Source organism: Carcharhinus amblyrhynchos, chromosome 12 (genome assembly GCF_965287045.1).
Source record: "Carcharhinus amblyrhynchos chromosome 12, sCarAmb.v2.hapA, whole genome shotgun sequence".
Lineage (NCBI taxonomy): Eukaryota > Metazoa > Chordata > Chondrichthyes > Carcharhiniformes > Carcharhinidae > Carcharhinus > Carcharhinus amblyrhynchos.
In genome coordinates, this window is record NC_137335.1 from 72,219,143 (window position 1) to 72,242,366 (window position 23,224).

The following is a 23,224-nucleotide window of genomic DNA, read 5'->3' on the forward strand; positions in this document are numbered from 1 at the left end:
TCTAACCTTCGATCCCATTCCTGACCGGATCTTTATCCAATGTTTTTCAGGAGTGCCATCTATATGCAATTAATTGCTTTTGACAAAAGTTTTCCACGACTTTACAATATGGGAGAAAATTAATAGTCACTATTAATCTTGATTAGGCCATCTAGATTTTTATACTTCTAGCCTTTTGATTTGCAGTTGAATTTAACTTTTCTCTGTCTTGTACATATATTCAGATTACAATGCTTTTCAGCATTTTAAAGACCTGCCACCTTGTTGGTTCAGAAACAGCTTCATGATCACCACACAAACTTTTAAAGATGCAATAAAATGTTTTGTACAGTTTCAGTGGCCATTGTTTCTTTCCAAGTTATATGATTGATACCCAACTGATGCTGTTCGTGTTTAGCAGCACTTTCTATAGGTACTGTTCTCTGGATTAATACTGGATTATGTCAAAATAAATCTTATGTTAATTTTTGGAAAACACAAAAAATACATTTTTATAAACCATTGTATTTGTAATTCACCATCTCAACTCTGTATAATTATTCCTTGTTCAGTAACTTGGAACATTTTGTTCTAGTCCCTCAACAAGCAACAATATTCCTCTCATGAGAGTGGTACAGTCTGTCAAGCACACAAAAAGGAAGAGCAGCACAATGGTGAGAGAAGGTTGGATGGTCCACTACACCAGCAAAGACAATCTCGTAAGTACATTTCTTTTGAAACTATTTATATTTTCAAAAAAAATTTATATTTTCAGAGTTAGTGAAATTGGGATATCAGACAGATCAGCTACTCCATTCTAAAAGTAAACTCAAATATTTGATTGCTTTTACTATTATGAACGGAGATGTTCAACTAGGTCCAAAAGTTATGATGTGTTACAACTTGTAAACTGAGAAAATGTTGTATATGTTGTAAATAGGAATGCTGTTTGTCCATTGCAAACAAATCGAAGATGAAGCTGGTGAGTGCATCCTAACATAAATTGTGAAAACATGTCTCAAGTCACTTAACAAAATAATTATTACCTAGTACCTTAGATATAGCCTTGTACCTTTGCTGGCTTGTTTAAATCTAGCGCAGATGAATGGGAATTAAAGTTTCCCTGTAGGTTTAGGTATCAAATTATTATGTGTCAGATGAATCCAGTCCTTAGCCTACCATTCAAAAATTGTCTGTAATCCAGCACTAATTGATAATGTCATTCAGAAAAACCCCAAGGTAGCAGATGCAGAAAATGGAAAAGGTGTCACATTTGGGGTATTAGAATTAGGGCACAGTAAATGGAGCTTTGCCCAATGTTTGCGTGTATGATGTTTAGCCAGAGGTTGTTTGATGCTGAGCTTTGTGCCTAAAATAGGAAGAGTTCCATTTCTCCAGCCCTAACATCCAGGATATACACAAAAATATTGCTCTGTTCTTTTTTATAAGAAACTGTCTCCTGGTTCTGAGGAAAGACACTTAAAACCTTTTACAAGGATTTACCAAGCAAACAATCCTTGGTCTGTGCCGTGAAGTTTGTGGTCAGAAGGGCACTGCCAGCCTGTCAAAAATGGACTAGAAATTAACATGGTCTGCATTTGTGCACATTTATTATTAAACTCATGATATTGCCTTGTTTGCTTTTTTAACTTATTGTAAAAGAGGACCAAGGATTGCCATATAAATGCACTTAAACATTTGACATCTAATGCCAACAATAATTTCAGGCTGATATTGTTTTCTGCCTGACTTTCAGATAACTTCAAAACTGGGTGAATAAGGAGCGAGGAGCTACAATTATTCCCATCTCTGGGCCTGTATTCTAATATTTGATTTTGATTTGATTTATTATAGTCACATGTATTAGTATAGAATGCAAAGTGTTGTTTGTGCACTAGACAGACAAAGCACACTGTTCCTAGAGAAGGAAAGGAAAGCATGCGGAATGTAGTGTTACAGTCACAGCTAGGATGTAGAGAAAGATCAGCTTAATGCAGGGTAGGTCCATTCAATAATCAGATGGCAGCAGGGAAGAAGCAGTTCTTGAGTTGATTGGTACGTGTCTTCAGACTTTTGTATCTTTTTCCTGAAGAAAGAAGGTGGAAGAGAGAATGTCCGGGGTGCATGGGGTCCATAAGTATGCTGGCTGCTTTTCTAAGGCAGTGGGAAGTATAGACAGTGTAAACAGGTGGGAGGCTGGTTTGAGTGATGGACTGGGCTTTGTTCACGACCTTTGTAGTTTCTTGCGGTCTTGGTTAGAGCAGGAGCCATACCAAGCTGTGAAAAACCAGAAAGAATGCTTTCTATGGTGCACCTGTAAAGGTTGGTGAGAGTTGTAGTGGACATACTGGACATTTCCTTAGTGTTTTGAGAAAGTAGAGGCATTGGTGGACTTTCTTAACTATAATAGCTTGATTTAAAGTGAACATCCTGTTGACTTCTAACAATTTGCATCTAATAAGATTAATTTAACAAACTTTCAATCCAGTTCTTAACCAAGATGAGATTTCTAGAGCTCAGCCATTTTGGACAACTGGACGCAGAGGCGTTCAAATTTCTATCCATGCTCATTCTATTAGTAGTAAAATTTTATTTCATTAATTTTCTTTAGGTCAAGAGTTGTGGTGATAGAAGTTTTGGCTGTAAATTAGAATTCTTGCTTAGGGGTTGTCAAGATGGTTGGGAAATGGAAATAATCACATTGGTGAAAAAGATATTTTTAAGATTGATCTTACAGTGTTTTGTTGTGGTTGAGAGAAATAATTTTATTCTGCTTCTATATATCTGAATTGAGTGCTTGATGTAATTGTTGGGTTACCAAACCTTTTCCATTACGAGCGCTGACATTCCTCACCTTGATCAACATTCTCCACCACCCCCTTCCCAAAATTGCAAATATAAAACAAAGTTGAGCCTTAACTGATGGAACAAAACTACCAAGTTGATGCTTTGGTTAATTTGGTCAAATGAACATTCAGGTGATAATCAACCGTTGAATCATCACAATGGGTTTTCTTTTGACTGTTGCCACCTTTGTGGTTTTATATTCTATGTTCTCTTCTACAAGCTTCTCTAAGCTTCTGAGTAACAAACGAAACAGCTATAATAACAATGTTGGCAAGAATCTTGATCGGTGAAGAAAAAACCATGAAGAGAGTCAAAAAAGGGATATTTTCATTGCCATTCCCATCTTTGCAAAGTCCAGAAAGGCAGCAGTAGTAGCATGCTCACATCAGGGTAGATACTGTGTGTTATCCACAAACTTGTTATGTTTTACGTGAAGATCTTAAATTGATGAACAGAAGGGCTTTTGTTCAAATATTGTTTCTTGTGCAATAACCATTGGACTTTATTTCTCAACTTAATACTTCTTACAAGAGCCTGAAATAAATTGCTTGAAAATTTCAGTAAATACTTAAAACAGCAGCAAGAGATGGGAAGGCGAGGCTTTGATTGTTGTCCATACTAAATCTCTGCCCAGAGACAGACCCTGTTATCTGCCGGTAGTGGAAATGAAACCCAAAATCAGTTGAAAATCAAGTGACAGCTTTCACACCTTGGCTCAGATCCTCTAGTCTCTGGATTGTCAGAGATTAGATGTATAACCCAAGATGAGCTCTGGAATCATGGGCACCTTGATGTACTGTCCTCCATGGGACTTTCCGGAATCTGGAACTTTCAACGGGCAATTCCAGGCTCTCCAGAACCCCCTACAGAAGTATCTGACTCAAAGTTAGATTTGGAAATTTCAGATGGTTCTGTGATTCTTACCTCGGATAGTTACCGCCACTTGATGACCCAACTATTCCACGACCAATCACGCTAACTGCTGACTATTCAGCTACCTCTCTTGACCTGACTCCATCTACCCATTTACCTGCCTGCTGTCCTACCCGCTTGCCCATTCACATATTCATCCAATCACCCATTCACTAACATTCATACTGGGTATTTAGACTTATCATCAGCAAGTTATCAGCGTGTTTGACAATTGTATCAAAATAAAAAGATTTTTAGAACTTTCATGTAAAACTACATCCTATAATTTGACCAACTACCTTTCTTAACACATTGCTTGCATCAGCTCAGATCATGTTCCATTCACATTTCGTGTGTTTTAGTGATAGCAATCACAATATGGTATGGTTCAGGTTTGTTTGGACAAAGAAAAAGGTGGCCAGCAAAACATGGCTTTGGATTGGGGAAAGGTAGATGTTGTTACAATAAGGCTGGATCTGGCCAAGGTTGACTGGGAACAACTCCTTGTGGGAAAATTTACAGCAGAGCAGTTGGGGGCCTTCAAAAAGGAAATGGGGAGAGTACAACTTCAACATGCTCTCTATAGTGGGATATATAGGAGCAACAAGTTTAGGGAACCCAGGATGACTAGGAGAATTTAGGACTGGATAAGGAAGAAGAGAAGGGCTTTTAGCAAGATCAAAGGGGGTAATTCAGCTGTGGCCCCAGAGGAACATAGGATGTTGAATCTGTCTATGGGCCGAGTGCTGGCAAGTGGGATTAGGTGGGCAGATCAGTGCATTTCAAGTGTCGATGCAGACTCGATGAGCCGAAGGGCCTCTTTTGCACTATAGCAATTTGTGATTCTAATTGTGATTAGAATCACAATTAAGAGGGAAATTAAGAAAGCAATTAAAAGAACAAAGAGGGGACATAAAACAAGGATTTGTGAACAAGATTAGGGAACATCCCAAGATATTCTATAATACGTTAAGGGGAAGAGGTTAACCAAGGGCAGAGTAGGGTCCATTAGAGACCAAGGGGACAATCTGTGTGTGAAGCTGCAGGACTTTAGAAAGGTTGTTAAATGAATACTTCTCATTGGTCTTTACTCAGGAAAAGGAGAACATAAGCACAGAATTCAGCAAAAGGGACTGAGAGGACTTCGAGCAGTTTGACGTAGAAGTGAACCACTGGAGACTTCAGGCTTAAAAACGGACAAACCCCTAGGCCCAGATGAATTGCATTCCAGGCTGCAGTGGGAGGCAAAGCAGGAAACTGTAGGGGCTCTGACATAAATATTTAGTTCTTACCTGGCCAATGAGGGAAATACGGTAAGAAGTCTCACAACACCAGTTAAAGTTCAACAGGTTAATTAAAATATTAAAACAAACCTGTTGGAATTTAACCTGGTGTTGTGAGACTTCTTACTGCGCCTTACGGCGTTAAAGTCCAACGCCGGCATCTCCACACAATGAGGGAAATGCCAGAGGACTGCAAGACTGCCAACGTGGCTCCACTTTTCAAGAAAAGTAGTAGAGATGAACCAGGGAATTACAGACCAGTGAGTCTCATGATAGTGGTAAGAAAATTGAGAAGGAGAGATTTAATTTCAAATGAAATTCAGGGAAACTTGGTGAGATGGATCATAAAGGGTGGTTGTAGAATGTTGTTAGAATGATTGGAGGCTGGTGTTCCGTGGCATACCACAAGGTTCAATGCTGTGTCCTTTTTGTTTGTTATATACACAAATGATAAGCAAGTCTGCAGATGACACCAACATTGATACGGTGGTCAATAATGAAGAAGAGGGTCATAGTTTACTGGAACATATAGATGGGCTGGTCGGATGGGCAGAGAGTGGTGGGTAGTATTTAATGCTGTTAAGTGTGAGGTGATGCATTTTGGAAGAAGTAACAAGAGAAGGGAATATTTAATGGCAGGACACTAGGAAGCTCAGAGGAACAGATCGATCTTGGGGTAATCATTCACAGATTCCTGAAGGCAGCAGAGCAGATGAATAAGGTAGTTAAGGAATACCGGACACTTGCTTTTATCAGTTGTGACATAGAGTACAAGAGCAAGGAGGTTATGTTGGAGCTGTGCAGAACGTTGGTTAGGCCACAGCTGGAGTACTGTGTGCAGTGCTGGTCACCTCAGGATAGGAAGGATGTGATTGCACTAGAAGGGTGCAGAAGAGATTCACTAGGATGTTACCTGAGATCGAGTATTTGAAATCTTAGAGACTGGATACGTTTGGATTGTTTTCTATAGAGCCAATGAAAAGACGGGGGGGGGAACATGATTGAGGTGTATAAGATTGTGAGGGGTATGGACAGGGTAAATAGGAAGCAGCTGTTCCTCTTGGTTGAGAGGTCAGTTATGGGGTGGGGGACATAGTTTTAGGGCAACGGGCAGGAGAATCAGAGGGGATTTCAGAAAAAAATTTCACTGAGGGTGGTGAGAATCTGGAATGCACTGTTTGGGAAGGTAGTGGAGGCCAGAAACCTTACAGCCTCTTAAAAAGTATTTGGATGAGCACTTGAAGTATTATAACTTAATAAGTATATGGAACAAGTGCAGGAAAATTGAATTAGCACACCTTTAGTGTTAGTTAGTGTTGATACAAACTCGATAGGCGAAGAGCCTTTTTTGCACTGTATTACCCTATGGGCCCGATTTTACCAAAGATTCTGCGAAATTGCGGTAAATTCGGGTGTTGGGCCTGTAACGTGATCTGCACCCAAATCCGAGCAGATTGTGCCTTTACCGACACCCAATTCCGCGCCCTAATCAGACGGCCTGATGATTTAAATGCATTAGCATGTATTTAAACTGATTTAATGAACCACGCACCCAAATCTACCGCCAAATCCCACTTTACCATCTTCGGATCCATTCTGAATCTGCACTGTTATCAACCTGCAGAATAAAAATCCAAAACCGTTTCCTATTCTTCAGGGGAAACTGCGAAGCCCATCCTCCTCGAACACCCTTTGCAGACCCCCCACTAACCACCCCGGCAGCTCCCTCCCCAGCCCATGCGATCAGGCCCCCATTGGCAGAGCACACCCCCAACCTACTTCGATCACTGCTCTCCCTCCACCATCCTTCTGACCTGCAGTCGTTGGACAGCCTGCAGCACCTTCCTGGCCTTCCGCTGGTGTCTGCTGGAGGAGGGGGGGGTGGGCTGAGATGGATCTCTAGGTGGGAGGGGTGGGGAAAAGATGGACTTAGGAGAAACTCCACCAGCTCCCTCCCACCAACCAGAGATCCACCTGTTTCAGGTTTTTTTCAAACTGCGCATGCTCAGTTCAGAGCTCCAATCGTTCCGGCAGCACCAAGCCCTGCCCACAGCACAGACCGGATCGAAGCCAGCAAGAATCCTATGGGCGTGCTGGAATGAGGATTCCGGGCTCGGATCCGTTTTATGCCCACATCTGGCCCTTAGCCTCCGATTGGCCCTATGACTCTATGTTCACAGCATTGAATTATCTTCGTTGGTGTGTCATCTTGCATCTGAATACATCTTGCAACTAAATATTTACCCATATCTTTTTTTCCTTATGTCATTAATGGATGTCACTGCTGTAATCCCTAGGCTCATATCCAAGCTCTGAGGACATGGGTTCAAATCCATCAGCTAGTTGAATTTCAATTAATAAAATCAGAAATTGAATGCTTGTCTCTTAATAATGGTAACCATGAAACTAACATCGATTGTTGTAAAGGCAATCTGTTTCACTAATGTGCTCTTCTTACTTTGCCTATTTTACATGTGACTACAAATCCACAGCAGTATTTCATAACTGCCCTCTTAAATAGCCCAGCAAGCCACTCAGTTCAAGGACATTTAGGGCTGGGCTACAAATGCTGGCCTTGCCAACAATACCCACATCACATGAAAGAATACATTTTTATAAAGCAATAGCTATAGTGACTGGTAACTACATCTCGGTGAGGTAAATGCTAAAAGATCAGTTTGAATCTTTTTTGTACTTGGTCTTCTTGATCTGTGTTCATAATCCCAGTCAGATAACCTGTTTCTATCTTCGTTTAAATGCCCTCCATCACAAGTCTTCATCTGCTTTATTTGTGAGTCTTTACAATTTCTGTATTCTTTTCAATTTTGAATTGAATTCTTGACTTGTGCCATCTCCACCACTGAGGCTGCCTTATTCCAACCTGCTAACCATCCTACCTCAGCCAATTTTCCACAGAAGCCCTGATTTATGCTTTTTCCATTCCAAATTCTATTTAGTCCAATGCTTTCCTGGTTAGCCTCCTGTTCTCTACCCAATGAACGTTGCATGCTCATCCAAAACTCTTCTGTCTACATTCCCTCCTGTTTACCCATTAAGTCTGTTCTGGCTGACCTATTGCCTTTTAAGTTTAAAACTCTTATTCTTTATTTAACTCCAGACTCTTGTATGTTCTTTCTTCCTCTTACCTCATTAATGGCAATCATATCTTTAGTTATCTGGGTTTCATGATTGAGTATTCACTTTATACTTCCCTACATCTCTCTATATCACCTTAAGACTCGTAGCTTTGATTCCGGTGACCCATTTTAATTATTGCTTTTTTGGCTCAATGTCTCTTTGTACATCAAGGGTCAGTGCAGCTTTTTGCAATATTTTTTCACATTAAAAGAGGTTTTTATGTAAGTTATGATGTACGTCTCCTCCATTCTTAACATGGCTTATGTCCCACAATTGCTCATGTCATTTTTTGTCTCGATCTGTTTCTTGCTTTTTCTGTTGGTCATTGCTGTTTCTTGTTTTGAATGCAATGACCTAAACAGTATGTATTATTCCGACTATGGCAATCTGCAATTAGAATCATTTGTTTTCTGTAATTGTAAAATGCTGTCAAGATACCTCCCAATTCATAATTTGTCTTATTACTGAAAGCATTTTTCACTTCCACAACTTGCCTTTCTGTGATAAGCATTCATTAAGGCCTCTGGGAACTCTGGTAGCATTTGCTAAAGTGCCATTGAGCATTTTCATTGCTATTGATGATGTTTTTAACTCATTTATGAATGTTGTTTAACATGCACTATCTTCTGGTCCTCAGGCACAGCTGTTGTATTTAGGGAACTCGGGATGTGAGGAACCTATACCGGTTGATACATGTGAAGGGCTTACAGAGGCAATATAATTTAATGATAGCGTTGCTCTACAAAATTTGGAGATGTTGGGTATTTTCCTTTAGTACAGAGCAAAATTGTAGGAGATCTATAGGAGAATGGAAGAAACATTTTTAAAACTAAATGATACGATCTGTTCTTTTTCTCATCCAATATCTTTGATTGAATTTCATATTGTTTAAAATCCGATAAAAGTATTCAATTTGGAAAGTTTCATTCTATTGACATATATTGTTGCAGGGGTCATCTTGATGGTGTCATCTTTGTGTCAAGGGACATTTCGATCTGAACAGGCTTGGCAACTAAAACCAGGCTCGCCCTTCTATTTAGTAAAATTATTCTGACATGGTCTTCTAGATAAATATGAAATGAATTCATAGTGATTTTGTTTCTTGCAGAGAAAAAGACATTACTGGAGGCTGGACAGCAAGTGCCTTACACTGTTTCAGAATGACACTGGAACCAAGTATTACAAGGTAAGCGCACGTCATTCAGTCCCATGTGGCAATGTAAATGACATAAGATAATTGATATGGTGAGGAATATTTTCAGTATATTATGTCACTTGGTTTATTTCTATAAAATGTATTGTTTTATTTGTCCTGGATTTGTTTGCATTGTAATTTTCTGGTAGAGGCTTTAAAGTGGATTTGCCATGTGTATTGTAACTGTTAGTATGGTTTTGTAATGTTTGTTCTTCTGCAATTATTTTAAATGGCCTTATCGACCCCAGTGCATTGTGATAAATTCTGGAGCAATAGCCATCAGATTGTGAGACATTTTCCATAAATTATGGCCAGAATTTTCCAGCCCAAGCAGGCTGTGGGATCTTCCAGTCCTGTCGAAGTGAATGCACTTTTGACTGGTTTGCCACATCCGCTGCGGGGGAACCCGCCATGACAGGGTCAGAAAATCTCGCCTGATAAGTTATCCAGATATATTATCCAGACCATGCCAGCATAGCTGGTTCAAGCAGTTGGGAATGCTCCATTTGTCATCAGTGAATAACAGTGACTGACAGTAATCAGCCAAAATTATCATCCAGTCTTTGTGGGTGTGGGGGTGTGTTCATTGAGTGAAAACAGATATGGTTCACATGTGGAGCCTCACATAGTCAAATAACCCACTGAGGTATACTAGCCAGGCTTGAAATAAAACCACCTTAGGAAAGGTTTAAAACTGTCAGGGTTGGATGTTGACCCCTACCCGAGATAATTTACTCTCCTCAGGAAAGGAGGGGAATAATTTAATGGGGAATTTGGGAAGAAACACCGAAGTAACTCGAATGTAATTGGCAAATTGTTTATTTGAGCGCAACTGTGATAAGTCAACAGGAAACATTGAAATGACAATGATCTTATCAGCTCAGTGGGCTTAGCTGAGACAGTTCAATTGAACTTTTGAAGGGTGAGTTTGATCTTGATGTCCTTGTGTGGGCTGAATCTTATACAGTAGTTGCAAATTAATATGACCTTTTGTAACAACGGCTTTGGTGAATAGTCAAGTTTGTAAGTTTTTCTATGACTTGTTTATGTGGTAAAGTTTGTCTGTGGTCAGGGCTCGGTCACCATTTACTCCTTTAGAATTTAAATGGTCTGTTGCTTTTCTGTAGATTCTCTGTTGGCTTTGGCTTGTTTTTCTTCATCATTTACATCACTTTTTAATGTTCATGGAATCCATACAGTGTGTGTGTGAATAAGTAGTGTGACACGCTGGGCTATAAACAATCAATTGGACAAAACCTGTGAACACCTTGCAGTGAGCCGCTGCCTGAGGCACTTCTCCAGGTCGACCTTCTGTCGAAGATAGTTCATGAATATTGCAGACAATTTTATGGCAATTAGATCAACCTTGAAATCATTGGTAATAAACGTTCTCACTGTGTGCTGTGTGGTAGCTCTTGCCCACCACTTTTTCTATACAATAAACAGCTTTGTTGTATAGGTCAACAAAGGTCAAAATGCTGCACCCCCCACCCATCCTGTTTGTGAATCAGTAACCAGTCAACATAAATTATGTTCTTGAGATGTGGCAATGCCATATTTTGTTCCCCATTCCTCGTTGCCCCTAGAAGCTGATGGTGGACCATACGATAGGATGGTTTTATATGTACACTTATTAAGCCACTTCAGAAGGTAATAAAGACCTGTAACTTTCTGGCTGCCCAGTGTTATATTTGAGGGCTACACCAAAGATGTGCTCGGAGAATCCTTCCAGATGGTTCCCAGGTAAGGATTCACCCATCAATTATACAGAAGGATTAAGATTTCCTGGACAATTTCACTGCGGTGGAAACCAAAGCAACTTAAATCATTAACTTTGGATGATTCACTCAATTTTACACTCATAGTTACTCTGAAAGAGCTAAAAGGAATAAAATCACTTCAGCATGACTATTTTAAAGAGCCAGACCCATCCCCACACCCCCGACTTCCCTGGGGAAACCTCCATGTTACTCAACCACCACCACCTCCTCCCTCACCCCCGACCCCTACCCACCCACCCATGGGATTCCCCACCTCTGACCAGACTGGGCCTGAACTCCTGATGGGTGACTCTCACGTCCGATGAGTGACCCCACACCCCCAACTCCCCCTCGTTGTGCAATCCTCTCCTCTTCTTCCCTCCTCCCCCAAACCCCACCTCCACATATCCCATAACTTTGACATTTAACTTCTCCCTGGCCTTTTAATTTCAATGGGACAGTTAAACTCACTTGATTTACAGTAGCTCATGCAGTAAAAAAAGGGGAGATGTCCTCCTTCACTCCACTCCTTTTACACTTTGCCACTGGTGCCAGGGACCTGCTTCGCTGCTGGAGTCTTATCAGCCTGAGTCAGGAAGGTCAGCCAAAACAGGTATATTAGCATTTTAGCACAGAAATGTTAGTACAGAGTGGCCAATTGATTGCCTCCACAAAGAAGTTACTGCCCAAAGACTTAACCAGAACATGTAAGCCAGATCAGGGAAAGGAGAAGGCATGCCGTCTGCCCTGATGGACATAAATTTTTTTTAAGGCAAAGTAACAATTTTCATGAGGATGTTTTGATATAGTACCTTGATTTATTGAATTCCCTTTCACAGCTTCCCATTTGAGAGGCTAGTCCATTCCATAACCACGATCACTATGCTGATGTATCCATTTGACGGTCAGTGCTAAAAGCATGGAAAAGGACATTTTGAAAGAAATGGGATTAAACGAGATAGCTTCAGTGTGGATTTACCTCTGCCTTCTGTTCTGAAGTGAAACATTTGGGATTTTCTGTTTAGAAGACCACTGTTACAAAAGACACAGTACCAATACCAATTAAGAAGGGCACCTCAGTGGAGTTATCTGAATGATTTAGTTTCCACAAGTCTTTTTCATTCAACCAATTCATTATAATAATAAATCTGATCTCAATGGGAGGAATTCTACTGGCTCACCCTGCCCATTGATGGGCTGAGCAGATGGTAAAATCACGTGGGAACAGAGAAATCGGGCATGATCCTGATTTCTAGGCTCTCATGATTTTACGAGACCCAGATTTCCAGCGTGATCAGTCTCTCACCGGAAATGGGCGAGACGCTGAATCATTTATTTAAATGCTGTTATACATCTGCTTAGCGAGCCCAGCACTCAATCGTCCAGGCTCACTTGCCTTTATGACCTCACCGGGTCATAAAGGATTTTTAAAAGATAAAAATTTATGTTCCTGTTCGTGGAACAGGAATGTTGGCTTCGTCTGTGGAACCAGAGGCCATTGACGCCCCCAGGGAGGCAGAGTACAAGACAGGAGTGCCCTTTGGGCAGTGGCACTTTGGCAATGCCAGTCTGGCACCTGGATAATGCCCACTGGGCACCTTGGCACCATCCACCAGGAAGTGCCGGGGGCATGACCAATGGGGAGGGTGCCAGGGGATGGAGCCAATGGAGTAGGGAGTGGGGGGGGGTGCGCTACTGCCACTCTGCCTGCCATCAGGGTGGGGGGGGGAAGAAGGGAACTGGGGCCGCAATCTGACTGCGTGGTGGGGGCTGCATCTCTGACCCCTGCTACTGCTAATGCGCATGTGCAGCATCAGGGGCCTCCCTCCCTCTACAGGCTGGCTGGCGAATTAAGCCCAGCCCCAGCCTCTCTGGCTAGAAATTGACTAGCCCATCTTTCCAGAGACAAGAGTGCGTAAGATTGGGCAAGAAAACTCACCCAAAAAACAGATCAGCAACTCTCTTATTTTCATGCGAGCTGGACACATAGACAAAAATAGCGTAAAATTCTACCCAACGTCTATAGAAGTTCGCTATTGTATGTTGTGGGGGTGGGGGAAACATGAGCAAGGTATGGTTTTATTATCAGTAATGTTTAGAGATGTTGGCTGTGGCTAAGTGATCACACTTCTCCCTCTCAGTCTACAGATTGTGTTTTCAAGTCAGGCTTCAACACGTAATCTAGGCTGACGCTGAGGGTGTGCTGCATGGTCAGAAATGACATCTTTTGGCTGAGACTTTTAAATCAAAGCCCTATCTGCTTTCCTCAAATCAATGGCCACTATATCTACTGCATTTCCTTAACCTCTCATGGATATAATCACATACTTAAAGTATTCTGTAAAAAATTATTCTGACAAAATATAAATTATTTTATGCAATACAATACTTTAAATAGTTTCTCTCTCGCCCTCCCTTGCCTCTTTAAGGATTATTTCCTGTAACACTTCCCTTTTATGCCTATTAACATAAATAACAATTTTGTCATAATTATAAATAAATATTTTGCTCATGAGTCCACCAGTCTTGGTCTCCAAGATTGGTAGAAGTACTACTCACAGACAATGATGGCAATGCCTTCAATTGTCCAGGCTAAACTCTTGAATTTCTCCTTAAATCTCTCTGCCTCTCTTTTTTGGACATTCCTTAGAACTGTACTTGTCCTAATATTTCCACATGTTGTTTGATAACACAGCTGTGAAGTGTTTAGAGCTATTTCACCATATTAAAGATGTTATACAAAATGCAGGTTGTTGCTCATAATCCAGCCTGATCACAGAATCTTTACAGTGCAGAAGATGGCTATTCAGCCCATTGATCTGCATTTGCTCTCTGAAAGAGCATTCTAACTAGTCTCACTGCCCTTCCTTACTCTCATAAACTTGCATGTTCTTCTTTTTCAGATATCAATCCAACTGCTTTTTGTATACCTTGATTGAACTTGCCTCCACTGCCTTCTCAGGAAGTTTGTTCCAGATTCCAACCATCCTCTGGATGAAAACAAAACCCTGACATAACTTGTTCTCCTTCTGCCCATTATTTTGAATCTGTGACCTCTAGTTCTTGATGTACTCTTGAGAGGGAACAGTTTTTCACTATTTACCCTATCCGTGCTCCTCAGAATCTTGAATACCTCCCATCAGGTTTCCTCTCAGCATTCCTTTCACCCCAGAAAATGGACTCAATCTATCCTCATAGCTACAGTTGCTTATTCCTGGAATCATTCTTGTGAATCTCCTCTAGCCTCTCTCCAGTGCCTTCATATACGTCCTCAAGTATGGCACCCAGAACTGGATGCAGTGCTCCAGATGAGGCCTAACTCGGGCGGGTATAGGGTGTCAGGAAGAGGTAGTACCTTTGGTGGGGGAACATGTTGCATCCTTTCAGGGCGGTTTATCATCTTTTGTCCCCACCTGGCACTCAGCCCTCACCTGTGGCTCCCCGTAGCTATTTGTATGCGACAGCGGCCACACCCCGGGCAACGGCCTCAACAAGCTGGCTAAACCAGGTGAGGGTAGCTGACAGGCCTCAACCCTCGGTGAGATAGGGAGATGTCTATCCCAGCATGTGAAGACAGAGTCTGGCGGACTGCGCGGATGAGACCAATGGAAGGTCTAATGGTCAAGAAGGCGGTCTGTGCAAGCATCGTGGAAAGTGAAGAGCAGGACAAGACGCAGATGATGTCCTGGTCACCCACTGCCTAGTCCCACCTCCAGCCATCTTGATTCTTCCCTTGTCACTGGATCTAGATGGGAATTGGGAAGAGAGAGTGAGCCTGACACTGCGAGACTCTGCCTCACTTTAATCCAAATCAAGCGCTAGTTTCGACACCATCATCATCGTCATCAGTGTCCTGTTCAACCCTTGAAGTCTTGTGGCGATGGGCGAGCGACAAAGCAGCAGGTGTGGATACACTGGGAGCTGTAGTCACGGACCTACACGCAGGCGGCTCAGATCTAATGGTCATTTCTCGCTGACCAAAGCAGCAGTGGAACTCAGCATCTACCTGGGCAACTGAACAGTCCTCTTCAGGAATGCACTGCTTATCTCCGTAGAAAGAGGAAAGGGCTAGAAAAGGTGCCCTAAACATTGCTTGCTTCACTACACCCTGGCCAGTTTACCGCGGCTGGCAGGGATCCCATCTTGCGGTCGAACACACAAAATAAAACACAAGGTGACACCACTCACCATTGGCACTGGGAACGTGCGCACACTTTTGGACAAGCCTACAGCTTGCAAGATACAACATTGACATTGCAGCCCTGAGCGAAACTCATCTTGCCAACATAGGTCAGTTGACTGAAACTGGAGGTGGATAGACTTCTTTCTGGAGCAGTCACGGCAGTGATGAGCATCGTGATGCTGGAGTTGGATTCGCTGTCAGGAGTCACCTTGTTTGGAAACTTGATAGTCTACCCAAGGGTGTGAATGACTGGCTTATGACATTACAGCTTTCGCTACAGGACAGAAGTCAAGCCACCCTGATTAGTGCCTATGCCCCCACAATGAACAACCTGGACAAGATGAAAGACAAGTTCTATGAAGAACTAGACGCCCTACTATCAGCAGTGAGCTGTACCGACAAGCTGATCTTGCTTGGCGATTTCAATGCAAGAGTCAGGTGTGACTTTGCAATCTGGCAGGGAGTCATTGGGAGGCATGGAGTGGGCAAGTGTAACAGTAACGGCCTACTGTTACTGAAGACCTGTGCAGCACACGACCTCCTCATCACCAACACAACCTTCCGTCAGCCTACCTGTAACAAGACCTCCTGGATGCACCCCTGCTCTAAACATTGGCATCTTATCGACTATGTCATTGTCAGGAGAAAAAACAGGCAGGATGTCAGAGTAACCAAGGCCATGTGTGGTGCTGACTGCTGGACAGATCACAGGCTGTGTCTCCAAAATGAGGCACCGCATCAGACCCAAAAGGCGACCACAAGGTTATGAAAAGCATCAGTGCGGCCAAGCTAAAGAACCCCAGAATAGCTTCAGCACTGGCTGAAGACTTAGAAATCAAGCTTGCTAACCTACACCTTGCAGGCAGTGCTGAGGATAACTGGGAACGCTTCAGGGATGCTATCCATACATCTGCGCTGAAGATGCTCGGGCCCTCCACCTGCAAGCAGCATGATTGGGTCGATGAGAACGATAAGGAGATACAGGCTCTACTTGTTGAAAAGCACCGTCTTCATCGGGCCTGTCAGAACGACCCATCCACAGCTGCCAAGAAAAATGCTTTTACCAGTGCTCGCAAGACAGTCCAGAATAAACTGCATAAAATGCAGGATGCCTGGCTGAGCGCCAAGGCTGATAAATACAGGGATAGGCTGACAGAAACGACTTGAAACGGTTCAATGAAGTCCTCAACACTCTCTACGGACCTCAATCTCTCGAGTTCCCCCCTCCTGAGTACAGATGGTACAACTCTCATTACAGAGAAGGCTCAGATCCTGCAGAGATGGGCTGACCACTTTGAAGCCGTCCTCAACCGACCGTTATCTATTAACGATGAGACAATAGACAGGATTCCCCAGGTTGATGTCAACAGCGCCATGGATGATCCACCAGTAGTAGCCAAAGTCACGAAAGCTGTCAGCCAGCTATCCAGTGGCAAAGCCCTAGGGGTAAATGCCATACACGCAGAGATCTATAAAGCTGCTGGTCCTGCACTTATCAAGAAGCTCACCAAGTTGTTCCAGTCCTTTTGCAAGCAAGGATCCACTCCTCAGGAACTTAAAGATGCTTCCGTTGTACACCTCTACAAGAGGAAGGGCAATCGGCAAGTATGTGACAACCACCGAGGAATCTCACTGCTCTCCATCACAGGAAAAACCCTCGCAAGGGTCCTGCTAAATCGTCTGGTCACTCATCTGAAGGTGGGCCTGCTTCCAGAATCACAGTGTGGCTTCCGCAAAGGTCGTGGGACTACTGACACGATTTTTGCTGCGTGCCAACTTCAGGAGAAGTGTCAGGAGCAGAATCATGAGCTCTACGCAACCTTTGTTGATCTCACAAAAGCCTTCGACACTGTAAGCCGACAAGGCCTGTGGAGGATCATGTCAAAGTTTGGCTGCCCTCCCAAATTCAGTCAGGTGGTATGCCAGTTCCATGATGGCATGATGGCCAGAGTACTGGATGGCAGAGAATCCTCTGAGGCATTCCCAGTCACCAATGGCATCAAACAGGGGTGTGTGCTCGCAGCCACACTGTTCAGCATGATGTTTACTACCATGCTGAATGATGCCTTCAAGGACAATGTTGCTGGAATCAGCCTCAAGTACAGAGTGGATGGGAAGCTCTTCAACCTGAGGAGACTCAAACTATTACCAAAGTGAAGGAGACTGTTCTGAGAGATTTCCTCTTTGCCGATGACTGCACCCTGTATGCTGGCTCAGAGCCAGAGATGTAAGTCAGTATGGACAAATTTTCCACGGCTTGTACCAACTTTGGACTCAACATTAAAAAGACCGAAGCCATTCACCAGCCTGCTCCTCATGTACTGTACACAGAACCCATAATCAAAATCAAAGGGCAGAAACTACAGGCAGTGGACCAGTTCACTTATCTTGGCAGCACCCTCGCCCAAGCGATGACTGTTGATACAAAAGTTAACTGCAGAATAGCAAAGGCAAGTTCTGCTTTCAGTAGACTGTGCTGCACTGTCTGGGAACGTCGAAGAATCAGCCTAGCAACAAAACTGAGGTCTACAGCGCCATGGTACTCACTACCCTCCTGTACGCCTGTGAAACATCGACTGTGTATCGATGGCATGCAAAACAGCTCAATCATTTCCACATGACTTGTCTTCGCAGAATATTATGCATCCGTTGGCAAGACAAAGTACCAGACACTGAAGTTCTCTCTAGAGCAAGTCTACCATCAGTCCACACAGTGCTGATGAGAGTGCAGACCCGGTGGGCAGATCAAGTCATCCACATATCAGATGAGCGCAAACCCAAGCAGCTCCTTTTTGGGGAACTCTCTGCCGGAAGACGCTCGCGTGGAGGGCAGAAGAAATGTTTCAAAGACACTCAAGACCTCCCTGAATTCGCTTGACATAGACACGACCACCTGGGAAACGCTGGCACAAAACCCCCTACCTGGCACTACATCATCCACAAAGGCTGTCAAGCTCACGAAGCAAGGTGTATTGCTGAAGTACAACTTAAACATGAGCTGCGCAATTCCAGAGCCACCAGCGCAACAATTACTGTGTCTACACAAGTCTGGCCAATATATGCCAGGACATTCCGTGCCCGAATTGGCCTGATCAGTCATCTTCGGACACACCGCAACCAGCCTCAAAATGACTGATGGTGTTGAGGTCTTCATCGATGACGATGGATGAACAACAACTAGTCTCTCGTATATGGACAACATGAGCTCCTTACTCCTGCACTCAATTCTCCTGCTAATAAAACTTTGGATACCATATTTTTGTCAACTGCTCTCTTATCATGCTCTGCCACCTTCAATAGCATGTGTACATACACACCGAAGTTCTTTTGTTCCTGCACCTCCTTAAGAGTATCTCCCTTTGTTTTATACTCTCTCTTCATTTTCTTCCTACCAAAATAAATAACCCCACACTTCCTCATTGAACTTCATCTGCCACTTGTCTCTTCAATCATCCAAAACATCCATGTTCTTTTGAAGTTCAAGATTATCCTGTTCACAGTTGACAATGTTCCTTTGCATCAACTGAAAATTTTGAAATTGTGCTCTTCATGCCACGGTCTGGGTCATGAGTATATATGAGGCAGAGCAGGGCTCCCTGCATTGGGGAACTCTACTCCAAATCTTCCTCCTATCTGAAAAAACACTAAGTATCACTACTCTCCATTTCCTGTCACTTAACCAATTTCTTATCCAACTGCCAGCTTTTTTTATTCCATGAGTTCACAAGCCTGTTACGTGGCACTGTATCAAATACCTTTTGAAAATCTAAATACATCATATCAGCAACATTGTCCTTATCAACTTTCTCTGTCACTTTTTCAAAAAACTCCAAGTTAGCTAAACATTTTCTCTTAATGAGCCTATGCTAGCTTTCCTTGATTATCCTACATCTGTCTTAAATGACTGATTTTGTCCTGGACTTTAGTTGCCAGAAGTTTCTTGACCACTGAAGTCAAACTGAGTGGCGTGTAGTTGCCACCATTATTCTTGCATCTCTTTTTGAACACTGGTGTAACATTCATAGTTCTCCAGTCCTCTGCCACCGCCCCTGTGTTTAAGGAAGATTAGAAGATTATCACCAGTGCCTCTGAAATTTCCACTTTCACATCCTTCAGTATCTTTGGTTGCTTGTCTGCTGGTCGTGGATTTGGGGCCCCAAGACTGCTTGAGGGCAATTAGGGACAAGCAATAAATGCTTAAAGCAATAACCAGCAATGTCCACATCCCATGTAAGATTTTTTTTATTGAATTGCCTTACTGAAGCCTGAGGAAAATGACTTGTTCATTGAATTTCAGTGTAGTTGTATTGCAAACTTTCAGATGCTGTGCAATCTTAAAGCACTCTAATTATTAAAATTTTGGTGTTTACATGATGTACTAGTGAGTCACACAGACCAATAATGTTTCTAGTTCAGTTCCTGGTTACTGATGTAGCAGAATTTTCCTGGGATGCTAGAAATGCAATACAGCAGATTCGGAGTTCGAAAATTTCTTTGAGATTCCTGCTCCTGCTTCTTCTCATAAGAACATAAGAAATAGGAGCAGGAGTAGGCCATCTAGCCCTTCGAACCTGCCCCACCATTCAATAAGATCATGGCTGATCTGAAGTGGATCAGTTCCACTTTCCCGCTTTCTCTCCATAACCCTTAATTCCCCTGTCTATCAAAAACCTATCTACCCATGACTTAAATATATTCAGCGAGGTAGCCTCCACCACTTCAACGGCCAGAGAATTCCAGAGATTCACCACCCTTTGAGTGAAGAAGTTCCTTCTCAACTCTGATCTAAACTGCACCCCCCTCTTATCTTGAGGCTGTGTCCTTTAGTCCTGCTATCCTTTCTAAGCGGGAAGAATCTCCCTACCTCTACCCTATCCATCCCCTTCATTATCTTATACGTCTCTATAAGGTCCCCCTCATCCTTGGAATATCACAGCAGAGCCTTATCCAAGTTTTCACTCTTCAAACTCAGACCTGAAAATGAGGATTCAGCTGCAGGAATAATCAAAGGCAAGCCCAATCCTTTCTGCATCCAGCGTCCACACATGCATTTTTCCAATAAGGAGCAACAACAGAATGAGAATCCTGCTAGAATCCGTCATCAAAGAAGAAATAGCGAGGCACCTAGAAAAGAATGGTTTGATCGAGCAGACGCAGCACGGATTTGTTAAGGGGAAGTTTTGTTTGACAAATTTATTGGATTTCTATGAGGATGTGACTAGTGTGGTAGACAGAGGGGAACCGGTGGATGTGTTTTTAGATTTCCAAAAGGCGCTTAATAAGGTGCCTCATAAAAGGTTGCTACAGAAGGTTAGGGTGCATGGAGTTGGGGGTAAGGTGTTAGCATGGATAGAGGATTGGTTGTCTAATAGGAAGCGGAGAGTTGGTATCAATGGGTGCTATTCTGGTTGGCAGTTGGTGACTAGTGGAGTGCCGCAGGGATCGGTGCTGAGGCCTCAACTGTTTACCATTTATATAGATGATCTGGAGGAGGGGACTGAGTGTAGGGTGATGAAATTTGCTGATGACACGAAGATGAGTGGAAAAGCAAATTGCGTGGAGGGTGTGGAAAGTCTGCAGAGAGATCTGGATAGGCTGAGCAAGTGGGCGACAACCTGGCAGATGGAGTATAACGTTAGCAAGTGTGAGGTTATCCACTTTGGCAGAAATAATTGTAGGAGAGATTATTATTTAAAAGGCGAAAAGCTGCAGCATGCTACGGTGCAGAGGGACCTGGGGGTCCTTGTGCACGAGTCGCAAAAACCCAGTCTGCAGGTGCAGCAGGTGATCAGGAAGGCGAATGGAGTGTTGGCCTTTATAACGAGGGGGATAGAATACAGAAGTAGGGAGGTCTTGCTGCAACTGTATAGGTACTGGTGAGGCCGCAGCTGGAGTACTGTGTGCAGTTTTGGTTGCCGCGCTTGCAAGGATATATTGGCCTTGGAGGGAGTGCAAAGGAGGTTCACTAGGCTGATACCGGAGATGAGGGCGTTGGACTATGAAGAGAGACTAAATAGACCGGGTCTGTACTCGTTGTACACTCAGTCCCCTCCTCCAGATCATCTATATAAATGGTAAACAGTTGAGGCCTCAGCACCGATCCCTGCGGCACTCCACTAGTCACCAACTGCCAACCAGAATAGCACCCATTGATACCAACTCTCCGCTTCCTATTAGACAACCAATCCTCTATCCATGCTAACACCTTACCCCCAACTCCGTGCACCCTAACCTTCTGTAGCAACCTTTTATGAGGCACCTTATTAAACGCCTTTTGGAAAGCTAAAAACACATCCACCGGTTCCCCTCTGTCTACCACACTAGTCACATCCTCATAGAAATCCAATAAATTTGTCAAACAAAACTTCCCCTTAACAAATCCGTGCTGCGTCTGCTCGATCAAACCATTCTTTTCTAGGTGCCTCGCTATTTCTTCTTTGATGACGGATTCTAGCAGGATTCTCATTCTGTTGTTGCTCCTTATTGGAAAAATGCATGTGTGGACGCTGGATGCAGAAAGGATTGGGCTTGCCTTTGATTATTCCTGCAGCTGAATCCTCACTTTCAGGTCTGAGTTTGAAGAGTGAAAACTTGGATAAGGCTCTGCTGTGATATTCCAATTTGAATTGCTGCTGTCAGGGTTAATGGGAAATTATTTGAGGGAGGATTGAAAGGAAAATACTGTGGGCCACCTGGTTCGTTCCTAATATAACCATCAGAATCTGACTGTCATAAGTATCAGGGTTGAAATAAGATGGTAATTTTGTAGTTCATCAGAAAAGATGTTAACTAGACAAAATTGATCTTTTGTTTTTCATGATGTAGAGATGGCGGCGTTAGACTGGGGTTGGCATAGCAAGACGTCTCACAACACCAGGTTAAAGTTAGACAGGTTTATTTGGAATCGCGAGCTTTCGGAGCGCTGCTTCTTCAAGCGAGTGAAGGAGCAGTGATCCGAAAGCCCGTGATTCCAAAGAAACTTGTTGGACTTAACCTAGTGTTGTGAGACTTTTTTTCAGGCTGTGTCCTGCTTGTAATTTACAGTAAAGATTAACGTTTAATTTTGCTGATATAAGTATTTTTAGGATGTGTATGCTGTGATGTTAGAGTGGCTATCAGCCAAAATTGAGTTAACCTTCAGGTTAAGTGGAGATTGATAAAAAGGGAAGTATTCATGGTTACCACTGTGTTCCAGAAATATAGATAAATGTGCTGACAGCTTTTCAGAGTCTACTTCATATTTTGATCTTTACTTTTAACATGGTTGTCCTGCCCTAGTCTAATTATAAGCAAGGGGCATAACCACCGTTTATGATACATCTTTCATCATTTCATCAAACTTTGTTTATTTAAACATAAATTTCTTCAAACTTAGCATCAGTTTATCAAACTTTAAATATAAAGAGAGGTAGTATTTGTGCTCCTCTGCTGGCACTATCTTCTTGAAGTTGGGCCAATTTATGGGTTCCTTGCTGGTTGCAATTCTTTTTCCCTTCCTCCCTACACCACATCCCCATCTATGCCTATTTCCCTGACACAGGGTCATAACCACAAATGTTCCTCTGCAACCTAGTAAGCAGACATCAGCACTATTTTTTTTCATCCATGGGATGTGGGCAACGCTGGCAAAGCCTACATTCAGTGACCATCCCTTATTGCCCTTGAGCTGCCTTATTGAATCACTATAGTCCATGTGTTGTAGGTAAACAACAATGTTGTTACAGATGGAGTTTCAGGATTTTGACCTAGTGTCAGTGAAGGAACGGTGATACATTTCCAAGCCAGGATGGTGAGTGACTTGGAAGGGAACCTCCTGGTGGTGGTGTTCCCATGCATCAGCTGTCCTTGTCCTTCTAGATGATAGTGGCCGTGGATTTGGAAGGTGCTGTTAGAGGAGCCTTGGTGAGTTGCTGCAATGCATCTTGTA

The 23,224-nt window shown here is 42.9% G+C and overlaps 1 protein-coding gene across 1 annotated transcript in view; it reads left to right on the forward strand.

Annotated features, from left to right (window-relative positions):
* The window catches only part of prkd3 (protein kinase D3), a 345,856-nt gene that overhangs the window by 256,460 nt on the left and 66,172 nt on the right, over window positions 1-23,224 (forward strand). The window contains exons 11-12 of the mRNA XM_080200692.1: window positions 575-698; window positions 9,268-9,345. Coding sequence (XP_080056818.1) covers window positions 575-698; window positions 9,268-9,345 — 202 coding nt within the window. The remainder of the gene's footprint in view (window positions 1-574; window positions 699-9,267; window positions 9,346-23,224) is intronic.